This window comes from Anneissia japonica, unplaced genomic scaffold (genome assembly GCF_011630105.1).
Source record: "Anneissia japonica isolate Jap-2015-1 unplaced genomic scaffold, ASM1163010v1 scaffold288228_len36370_cov162, whole genome shotgun sequence".
Lineage (NCBI taxonomy): Eukaryota > Metazoa > Echinodermata > Crinoidea > Comatulida > Comatulidae > Anneissia > Anneissia japonica.
Window position 1 is genome coordinate 10,225 of NW_022753467.1, and position 11,297 is coordinate 21,521.

The window sequence follows — 11,297 nt, forward strand, 5'->3', positions numbered from 1 at the left end:
TGCCTTCACTAGTTCGTCCAACTGAGGCAGAGACAGAGTCTGGGGGAAGTTTCTAACTTGTGTTGAATTAATCTGTATTATTTGCTTTTTAATGCACAGGCAGTTATGTAATTTCTACTGCCTTCGTAAACACAAAAAAGGCTGTGGAAGTTCATGAGCGTCCTTACGCCAGTGTGCATGCAATGCAAACTTGCACCGCAGCGAGCGCAGCCGGCCGGGGAGGCCTGTTAACTATCTGCATCATCGCAGTTGACGCACCGGATGCACCCTGAAGTATGCATTACATTCATCATTGTTGTACTTGTCTAGATCAAATTTCAGATAATCTCGGTACCTGAATTCGGCATTTTTGGGTTTATTTGTATTGTATAAAAACATGAATTCCTCATCATCCAAAACACCTGTAGAATATGCAAAGACGACAATTTCGCGAAGTCAATGAAGGTTCGCCATGACACAGAGCTGCATAATAAGGTTGCCTAGCGCGCGCTACATGTCGACTGAAATCTAAAAGGTTTTCATTTGTAGTCAACAGGTATAGTTGACTACGTTGACACGCATGACTAGTCGACGTGAACCAGGTCCACGTCCACACAATCTAAAAGTCCCTATTTGCATTTCATTTAACCATGTGCAGATCCCTGGTTCATCTTTAACTTTAAAATCAAAGTCAAATTAAATAATCATAGCATATACCTGTAGGCATACAGTACTTGCATATACTGTATGGGTGTGATACACTTATTCTCTTGGGTGAGATACAAGAGAAATTATTTTTCCCACACAACAAATCATCTGAACCTGTTTCTATCATTAGGCCAAGGTATGTGGCCTTCACTCTTGATGTCATAGCCTGGGTTCCAGGCCTTCATTTTATTTGGGTTACTCAGTGAATTCTGTGAAATACAATAATTTTACTGAGCTCAGTGCAGACCAAACCCAAGTTTATTTGGCACCTCATATGCTACTATTTCTGCTTTTTTTTCCCCTTGGGATCCAATACTACTGTACTCTCTCCAAAAAGCACAACTAGTAATGGACATAATGTATGCTTTCACAACACAATGCTTGGCCAGGATATCAGAGAATTCACACAAATTTTAATCAGTTACTTTTGTTTTTAATTTCTAATACTTCATGGTCTAAATTCTGAAACTTGATGTCTTTATCTGAATTAATGTCTTAGAAACAGGGGAATATTGTTACTGTAGACATCATGCTTGATTTCTAGAGGAACTTTACTAACTTGTAATACTAAAGCGCATCACTATAAAGATGTATTGTCCCATGCAAGATGACAAAAAAAATAAATAAATAAAATAATTTTTTTATTTTAAAACTTGCTCATTTTGAAGCATAAATATCAACTTGAACATAGAAATGAGTGTATTTAATAAGCGAAAATGATATAAGCACTTCCAATCATAGTGTTTTATTATTTTCATTACCATTATCCTGTATAAAAATTAGGGTATATGTTTTTTTAATTCATAATAATTTCTATGCCCAAGTTAATAATTTATATGTTATTGCAAAATGACCAAGTTAATATATAAATTACTTTTATGATTATTTGTCATTTTCAAAGGACAATGCTGTAAATCTTTAATCTCTGTACTTTTAAATATGGATGGTCTAATCTACAATTGGATGGTCATGTTCAACAGTTTGAAGTCTAATTTCAATAATTAACTAATTATTAGAAGAAACAATAACTCAATATTATACACACAGCGCACCAGTGAAAGACCAATTTGTGTAAAAAAAATGGCATGAATGAAAGTTGCAAGAAAAACTATTAATACAAACAAAACGAATTTAAATAATTTTTTTTTTTGTAATTACATTAATTTCTACACTAAAATTATTGTTTAGTGTACATCAATGTACAGTATTTAAAGTTAGTTAGTGTTTGGGATGATTCAATTCCTAAAATCATGATTTAATCAGGATGTTACGTTCCTGTACGCAGAGTGGCAAAACAGTATTGAGAGTGTGGCTTTTGACATAAGTTTCAATGCATGCTCTTGTAATGTATGATCCAGATTTAATATCCTGTGTCTGCAATATCCTTGGTAAATTCCTATACTGAGTTTGGTTAATAGAATTTCGTACTTCAAACAGGTCTTCCATTTATAGAAGCCTTTTTGGGGGGAGAATGCACCTTTTCATCAAGGATTTACAATGTGAAAAATACAGTGCTGCAATATAACTTCATTACAATTTTGAAACGTGTTGATATAAATTAAATAAAATTACAAATATGTACATGCATAACAAATTATTTTATATGGTAATAAATTAATAGCATAAGCATTAATTATTAATACTTCTATTTTAAACTTAGTATTGTTGTTACAGTATATTATAATAGATTATGAAATTAAATATGATTTTAAAATCATAATTACTGCAGGATAATAGATGTGTTTATTTATTATTTTTAAATATTGAATACAAAATAACAAAGAGAAAAATAAAGGAATGAAGCATTATAGCAAAGAGATCTGTAGTAGCTTACAGGATAATTTACTAGAAAATGGTTATTTTCCTCATAGCCCAAAGCTCCAATCCTTATTTCATATACTGTAGTACTGTATATAGATACGATCACCAATAGCCTGATGGTCAAAATTTACAGTATTTACTCTGACCACACTCAAATTTTATGGTGACAAATACTAGTGGGTTATGATGCCTCATTTGAGTTATTTATCCACATTAAAATTATTAAACAAAAATTATACAAAAGATGCAAAGAAAAAACCAATTTTAATTTCCATATAATCATCGAAGCAAGCTGGCGCCTCTTTGGTCGCATCCTCAGACTTGATGAGCACGCACTGGTCAGCCAATATTGCCATCAAGTTCTACTTTTGTACTCACTGACCCAAGTTCAGAGGTACACCCAGAACAACTTTACAGTACCTATAACCCTTAAATCGGACCTCAATTCACTCATCAATAACAAACACAATCTAAAATTACAATCACTTTATCGATCGCTACACCATCCATCAAAGCTCTTGCAAAAGAAGTATGACAGGAAGGATCTCACCTGCAACCTAACCAAACCAGCCCAGACAGAGAAGTAAGACCACTCAGCTGGCATAGAGACACTAAGTTAGTAAAGTCACTAGTGAGTTGCCCATAATACAGGAGTGATACGATATCATTATGCCCAAATATGGGCAAGTCCCACAAAACTGTCCCACTATATACAGTGTAACTGATCTAACATTGCAAATGCATTGCCATCATTCGATTAGGGTGGTAGACACTTCAAAACTACAATATATTACAATATGTAACCCTGACATTCCAAAACCTGAAATGTCTTTATTTTTGTGAATTTTCATATTTTTTTATTTTTTTAAAATTTATTGCGAATTGTCCATGACAGAGTTACCAAATGTCTGGGTTATGAAATGTCAACACCCCATTCACTGTCCTTTGAATAGGGTACTTACCTGATAAGTGGCTGCACTTAAGTTAGAAACGGCTATGAAAAGTAAGTTGTTCTGAATCATGTATATAAATGCAGGCACTGCAACCTTCAAGGTGTCCAATGGCTGGTCAACTATGTTCTGCTTCAGGTAGTGTCCAAACTCAAAAATCTTGAAGTTATGCTCTACAAGTAGTATGAGAACACACGTACTCATTTTGACCGCCTCCGTGACCACAACGGTCGTAGTTGAGAAGTACATGTCGCCAGGTAGAGTGCGCGTGTAGCGCATTGTTAGGATTAGCATACAGTTTTGAAACACAAGTAGAACCAAACTGATGTACTTCATGCTGAAGTAACTGGGGTTCACTGAAAGAAAAGAAATAAAATAATTAATTATATTGCAGTCGCCATCATTCACAGCGTAAAGCCAGGCTCGGCTGACGCGACTCTATAAAGAACGCAATGCGTCGATGCGCATGCAATGGTTTGTTTTTAATGATGGTCTGTTCACACTGCCACCGGCAATCAGCAGACAGTGCCGCTGTCGTCATACAACAGTCATAAATGCAGTAAGTGTCCGGCTTAATAGTCTCATTGTACCTTTAAAGATGTACTGTCTGTAAGTGTCAAGAGCTTGAAAAAAATAGAAAATTCAGTTCTATATTTTAATTCCATAATTTGCATATTTCAATATTAACTTTACAATCAAATATTTAAATGAGAAAAAAATTTACCATGTCAGTTACTGTAACTACTAACAAGGAGTTAAATGTAATACCTTTCTGTATTCCTTTTGCATACATCCTTTGCTTGTGCAGTAATTAATTTAAGAAATTTTATACTACAATATGTCTGTATCAGTGAAAACTATTTTTATTTTTTTTGTTTTTGTTTTTGTTTGGTATTAGAAATTAACTTATTTGATCGGTTTAAATGAGCTTTTCAAGATTTTATTTCAATTTTTGGGTTTTCAATTCCTTTTGGCAGGAAATAAAATCTTTATAATAGTAGACCTACTGTCATCTCTCATCTGGAAGATACTGTATGTGATGTGGAAGTCTCCATTGAAACAACTTGGTTTAATGTAAAGATAAGAACAGAGAGGGGGAGTGGTGTCTCTCTTTTACTTGAACAGACTTTGCTTGCAGTCATGAAAATAACATAAGAAAAGATACTGTATAGAAGCTGTTGTGGTTGATATCCTTCTTCCTAAAACTAAACCTACATTATTGTATTTTGTAGCATATACCGACCCCTGAAGGTTAACAATTTTCTTGATAAACTTGAATCGATATTCTCCAATTTAAGATCGGGATTGCAAAATGTATTTCCTTGGTGATATCAATATTAATTTTGATAACAAAAACAAATCTAGTTTAACTATGAATATAAAATATTACTATGTTTCCTCAACCTTAAACGACTTATTAAACAGACTACTCATATTACCGATTCTACTAGTTCTTAAATTAATCACATCATAACAAATTCCCCAGAATGAATTGTGTACCCTAAAATTTTGGTATAAACTGTAAAGTGACAATTTAGTTATTTATTGTACATGTTGTATAAAAAAACACCAATTTTTTAATCAGAAAACTATAATTATTAGATAGTTATGGTCAGGAAAATTGTTTAAATATCCTAGATGATATCAACTGGGATGATATCCGTACATGTAACGTTATTAATGCATGGGCAAAGTTTAAAACCGTATTCCTCAAAGTAGCCTACTTGATAAAGTTGCACGTAAAAGAAACCATGAACCATGGATGACTATATAAAATCCATAGTGATACATTATTTAACGAGACAATTATATAATTTAAAAAAAGACAGAAATAATAAAGAATCCTATATGCCACCTTTTGAATTAAGATTCCTAATAGACAAAATCCAAAGAGGTATTAAAATTGCTAAATCTAATTAAGACAAAAGATTATTACAAAAACAAGAAAAAAGTCATTCTTAGACTTTATGGGTTATCAGTGGCTTTGATGTTGGTAGTTCTTTTTATTTTTGTGTGTCGATTCTTTTATGTTTTGATTTTTTATGAACTCGGACGTTTATTATAAATTGATGTTATTTTATAAAAATGCTTGATGTTTGTAGTTTTTCCCATGTTTATATGTACACTTTGTCGATTTTAATAATGTTTTAATATTATGACTCTGGATTTTATTTGAGACTTGAGATGGATGTTACTTTTAAATTTTGCATACTAATATTAAAGTAAAGCGGAATAAAATCAATCAATCAATAAATCTCATCACCTTATTTTCAGTGGTGTATCTCTCCCCACGTCCATCGACAACAATATTATTTTTTATACTATAATGTTTTCCTGAAGAATATTTTAATTATTAATATATGTGACCGGCTCTGGCAAAACCCCCATTCGTTGCAATTTATAATTTCCTGCAACCACCCAAAACGATCGAGAATCATAGTTTTGAACATTGTTGATTGCATTTTATAAAAGAAGATAACAATTGAAGAACATTTCTGCAAAATATCAATCCATAAATTAAACTGAAAAGTATATAAAAATTATTTTTAAAATAAAAGTCACTCCAGTTTACAAAGCTGGGATTAAATCTGAAATAAACAATTATCGCCCAATTTCTATTCTCTCTATTTTTTCTGAACTTTTTGAACGGTTTATATGTATATGCTTTTATTCAGAAAATAATATTCTTTATAAACATCAATTTGGTTTTAGAAAAGAGTATTCCACGTCTTTGGCCTTGATAGATTTAACCATGGACCTTATTAATAGGTCCATGATTTAACCAACCGTAATATTACTGATGCATTTCAAAATAACAGCTATGCAATGGGTATTTGATCAATCTGTCAAAAGCTTTTGACACAATTGATCTTGACATACTCCCTTTAAGTTACACAATTATAGTATTCGTGGCACAATCTTAATCTCTGTAAAAGTTATTTAACAAATCGTTCGCAAAGTACTAAATACATGCATGCATCTTCCAAATTCAGGCAAATCTCATGTGAAGTTCTACAAGGATCACTTCTTGGTCCTTTACTTATACTATAAAATTACCTCTATATTAAAGTTCTCTAAAAATGTCTCTCTTTCATTTTATATTATATTATTCTAGTACATAACATTGATTCTCTTTTTTTAAGTTGTCAATTTTGAACTCAAAGCTGTTATTGATTATTTTTCTGGTAACAAGTTTTCAGTTAATGTATGCAAGTGTAATGCTATTGTTTTCCACGGTCATAATAAACATTATTCCAAAATTCTAATAAGATTGTTACTTTAAATAATGTGGTTATTCCCTTAGATGACAAAGGTAAATTTCTGGGAATTTTCTGTTGACTCTTAGTTAAATTGGAAACATCATATACAATGTATTTCTGAAAAAAAAAAAAAATTAGTATTATTTATAGACTTTCTAAACATGTTCTTCAATCAATCTTACGTACTGTAATTTTGTTCTTACTAATCTGGTCTTCAAGCATTTCTCTCTTTTTAACAATTTATTACTGTATAATTTTGATTTTTATTAAACTATGCTACCAGATCTGCTAATGAAGTACATTTCCCGCAACCCCATACTGATGCCCTTGTTTTTTCAACATTCATTTCAGCGGTCCCAAATTCTGGAACAATATACCTCTCAACATTAGAAATATAGCTCTAAACAAAAAGTCCCTTACTTATCAACTTAAACATAATCTTATTTCAAATTATTAAGCAGGTAATGACCTGAATTATTTATTTACTGTATTATACTTGACTGTTTGATTGATTGTGTTTTGTGCATGTGTTTTGTTTTCATGTTTTTTGTTTTTGGATTTTGGTTTGTGTTTTGCATGTTTATATCTCTCTGTTTAAACTAATTACCATTCACATTCATGGCTCCTCCCACACTGGTTTACCTTTCAGAGGATGCCTCCTTCTTGCTGTTTGCTGTCTCTTTTTCTACTTCTTTACATAATATTTACTATTATTGAGAAAGATTTATTATATACTGTATTCCATTTTTTAATTTTTTTGTTATTAATTTGAGAAGTAGATATTTTTGTGATTTGGTTTTAACACTGAGAAAGTAGAAAATTATGTTTTGATGATTTGAGAAAATAAACTACAGAAAAAAAGAAGAAACATAAAAGACATTATCCAAAAATAGGAATGGGGCTGGGAGAGGGGTGATTTTTAGGGAGGTCTTACCTATCTAGGCCTATACATCCCATACTGTAATTTTTTTTAATTGCAGGGAAAACTGTAGTTTAAATTCCTCCATGGTATAACATATGACATGTCATTGAGCTGGCCGTTTTTTATTTAATTACACGCATGAATGGTTTATCGATCACTCAAAACACTTCCCCAAACCCAGAGGCTAGGCATAGTAGTAGTAGCTGGCCCTGGACCTAGCTAGCTAGGATAGGCCTAGTCTAGACTTGGATGAACTTGGATTGAACATGTTTCGGAAAGGGTAAGCATTACCTGGTGTGAGTGTGTCACCTGCAGACATTTTGATTATCGCATCAGCTCCTCTCTCAGAAGCTTTCACAGGCATTGTATACTTCTTTCTAGGAGTAGACCCATTGAATTTAAATATGAATGAAAATACAAAACAAGAAGCAACAACGAGAACGGCGGTACGTGGCTAAAATAAAACTACATTAAAAAAATACGAAAACGCCACCATCGTCAGGCATTTATATATTAGCCTTCAACAAGTACTTTTTAGAAATTGTACTGGAGGCTGTATTACAAGCCTACTGCACTTTGACACACATGTGTTTGCAGAGTATAACGTTTGCATGATTTCGCTAATTCCGCCAGTGGATGAGTGCTGGTGAAATTTCTTATTCCTGTTCTAATTGGATATTTTTTAATTAGTTTGCATCGAATGAAAACTAATAATGTCTTACTGTAGACAAGAAGGTTATTATGTTTTTAAAAAATTGTATGTTTAGGTTAAGCCTAGGCCCCCACCATGCCATGGTATTTCTAACCTAGCCTAGGCTAGTCCTGGCCTAGCCTATCTAGAGTCTAGGTAGGCCTAGGCTAGGCTATCTTTTATGTTAACGATCAGGTTAGCGCCTTGCTTGTTAGCTACCACTACCGGCCTAGCCTAGGCCAAATACCTGTGGCCTTCATTCGAGAAAGTATACTGCAGACTCTATTAGCAGAAGCGAAATTTGACTATATTGCCTTGCCTTTTAGGCTTTAGTTTTAGTTAGTCCAAGCTTACAATGCAGGTCGACCGGACCACCTTAACCTCTCGGCCATTCAAATCCTACTCGCTCCGAATGATGTACTGGGTTCTTTTGCACACGAGCCATTGTGTATACAGTACACTGGGCCTACGGTTTATAGTCCTTATCTGAGAAGACTTTTTCAACCACCAGAAGCATAGACTAGCATGCCGTTTGAACCAGCGCTGATATTATGGCTGTAGGTTGCGGTACCCCTGCCTTAACTGCTCGGCCATTCAACTGACATTTAAAATTTAAAATAAATTAGGCTGCTGTGAGCTAATCTTAATATATAAACAATGTATTATGCAATAGTTATGATTCTGAGCATCTATTTTCCTAACGATTTTCTACGCAAGTTTTACGCATTTAATATACTTTACTGTATGGCCACCATTTTTTTAAGTACGTGTATTCTCAATTAATTCTTCAATTACCCCTACAATGTCTTAGATTTTAGAACATTCGTTTGTACAAAATTATAATTTTTTTTTCCCTCTGGAACCTGGCTTTAGGACTTCTCTAAAAAAAGAAGCAGTAGGCAGCAGGTTGTGGCTCAGACTCCCTTCCTTGAAATCGGGGGTTCGAAAGTCTCGCTGTGCAAGCCGCTATTGTCTTTAGGGAACTGGCATATGCTGGGAAGGTAAAAGAGTCTGCTGTGTGGGAGGAGTGGTGACCACCCCCCCCCCCCAACAGCATTGCACAGTCTGGCCCAAACACCATGGAAAGAGAGACAGGGGCTACTCCAGCCCGTGAGCCCAGAGATTCAGGTTACGACCTTTACATACTATTAATAATAATTCTAAATTGCTTCACAGGTAAAGATAAAATAATATTTGCCACAAAAGAAGATCATGAAAAACCGAGCAAGGTTGATTTTGGAGAAATTGAAGAAGAGGGGGAAGGTAACTGTGTGCATTTATTTGTTGCTTAATGAGGGGGATCCAAAATTTAGCTCTAGAAATGAGCATCCATGCCCTTGACAAGCTGCTGCAGGTTTCTCCTGCTCTTGACAGACTCAAGGTTATCCCTAGCTATAAAAATGTTCATTGAGCCCAATGGTTTAAAGGATAGCTTAGTGCTATGCTTTTATTTATTCCTCTATTGCTATTAGCACTGCCATGCTCTTATAGTGGACAAGACCCTCTATACTCAGTCATTAGTAATACATTATTAAATATATAATTTATTATAATACTACCATTTTTTCATTGATTTATATATTTGTGTTTTTACAGGCTTGATTCTTCCCAATGGTGACATCAACTGGAATTGTCCATGCCTAGGAGGAATGGCTACTGGTCCATGTGGAGTAGAATTCCGTGAGGCTTTCTCCTGTTTTCACTACAGTGAATCTGAACCAAAGGGATCTGATTGTCTGCAACCATTTCGCACAATGCAGGAATGCATGGTGCAGTATCCAACTTTATATCCTACGAACGATGACAACGATGATATAGACAATAGCGATCCATTGCCAGATGTCGAGGAGGCATCAGAGTCAAAGAAAGATGTAGGTCAAAGTTCACAGTCATCTGATTCAGAAGAAGGCTCGAGCGTATGATGACCATATGATAATATGCATTTCCACTAATAATCTCAGGATGAAGAAATATACTGGCAGGTTCAAAACCCAGGAAAGACTGATCTGGGGAGTAGGGGAGAAGTTCAGGGTAGGGGGACATAGACAAATTAACATTACAGTACAATGATAGTGAAAAGAATGCATTTTGCGAGATAGATTAATTTTATCAATCATCTTAAGATGTTCACCGTGTGAACCTAAGCTCATAGATTAATGTTGTCTAAAGCTTGCTTTCTATACAACTTCTACATGCTATCGCCGACAGCTTTAGGGGCTGCTGATTGGTCAGTCAAAACGGGGAGCCTTCCTGATTGCGTTTGGGACCGCTACGCAGTATAACTATTGCGCTGAAAACATTGCAGTGACAGCGTGTAGCGATCTTAAGTAAACCAGGCTGATAAGTCCTGTTAATCTCAGCTTTATCACAAATTTTAAACTGTAATTGATTATTGAAATTTTATAGCTAAAGCTTTAGTACAGTATGTAAATTCATTAGATATTTTAATGGAATGTATAATATTAAAATAAATGTTTAATGTTATATACATTCCACAAGATTGAATTTGCTGGATATTCTTCAATTCAATGGCACATACTGTAGATTAACATTTCATATTTTTTTTTAAATGATCAAGGTGCTTAAAATAAAAAAAAAAGCCTAGAAACTAACCAAGTAAAGCAAAAACAAAAATTCCAAAATATCAGCTTTCCTTTAAGGCAGTGGACAAAGTGCAGCCCGCGGGGCGCATGCGGCCCAACATTGACTATTTTGCGTCCTGTGAAAATGAATTGAAAACCCTATACCACCAAACATTTTTTACTAGAAAACACCTTGTTTTTTATGGCCCGACACTGATCATCTGTAAAAAGTAATGTTAAATCTGAGAATAAAAGTGGTATAAAAGCAGTGCATTAAGGTTTTTAGAAGCATACTGAAAACATCAAAGTGAGTGTGCGGCCCTCTGTGTTAAATAAAAAATTTACTGTATTTTCGCCCTCCGACCAATTTGTATGCCCAGCCCT

General features: G+C 34.1%; 2 protein-coding genes across 2 annotated transcripts in view; one reads left to right on the forward strand and one right to left on the reverse strand.

Annotated features, from left to right (window-relative positions):
- LOC117122900 (UDP-galactose translocator-like) overlaps nucleotides 1–8,125 on the reverse strand; it is a 12,127-nt gene extending 4,002 nt beyond the window's left edge. The window contains exons 1-2 of the mRNA XM_033268673.1: nucleotides 7,932–8,125; nucleotides 3,471–3,814 (exon numbers count right to left, since the gene is read on the reverse strand). Of these exons, the coding sequence (XP_033124564.1) occupies nucleotides 3,471–3,814; nucleotides 7,932–8,004 (417 nt within the window). The 5' untranslated portion in view covers nucleotides 8,005–8,125. The remainder of the gene's footprint in view (nucleotides 1–3,470; nucleotides 3,815–7,931) is intronic.
- Nucleotides 8,126–8,203: 78 nt separating this feature from the next.
- LOC117122901 (mitochondrial intermembrane space import and assembly protein 40-B-like) lies at nucleotides 8,204–10,815 on the forward strand. The gene is made up of 3 exons (XM_033268674.1): nucleotides 8,204–8,375; nucleotides 9,508–9,594; nucleotides 9,928–10,815. Exons 1-3 carry the CDS (start codon nucleotides 8,354–8,356, stop codon nucleotides 10,251–10,253), a joined length of 435 nt encoding a protein of 144 aa, XP_033124565.1. The 5' UTR covers nucleotides 8,204–8,353; the 3' UTR covers nucleotides 10,254–10,815.
- The last annotated feature ends 482 nt before the right edge of the window (nucleotides 10,816–11,297 follow it).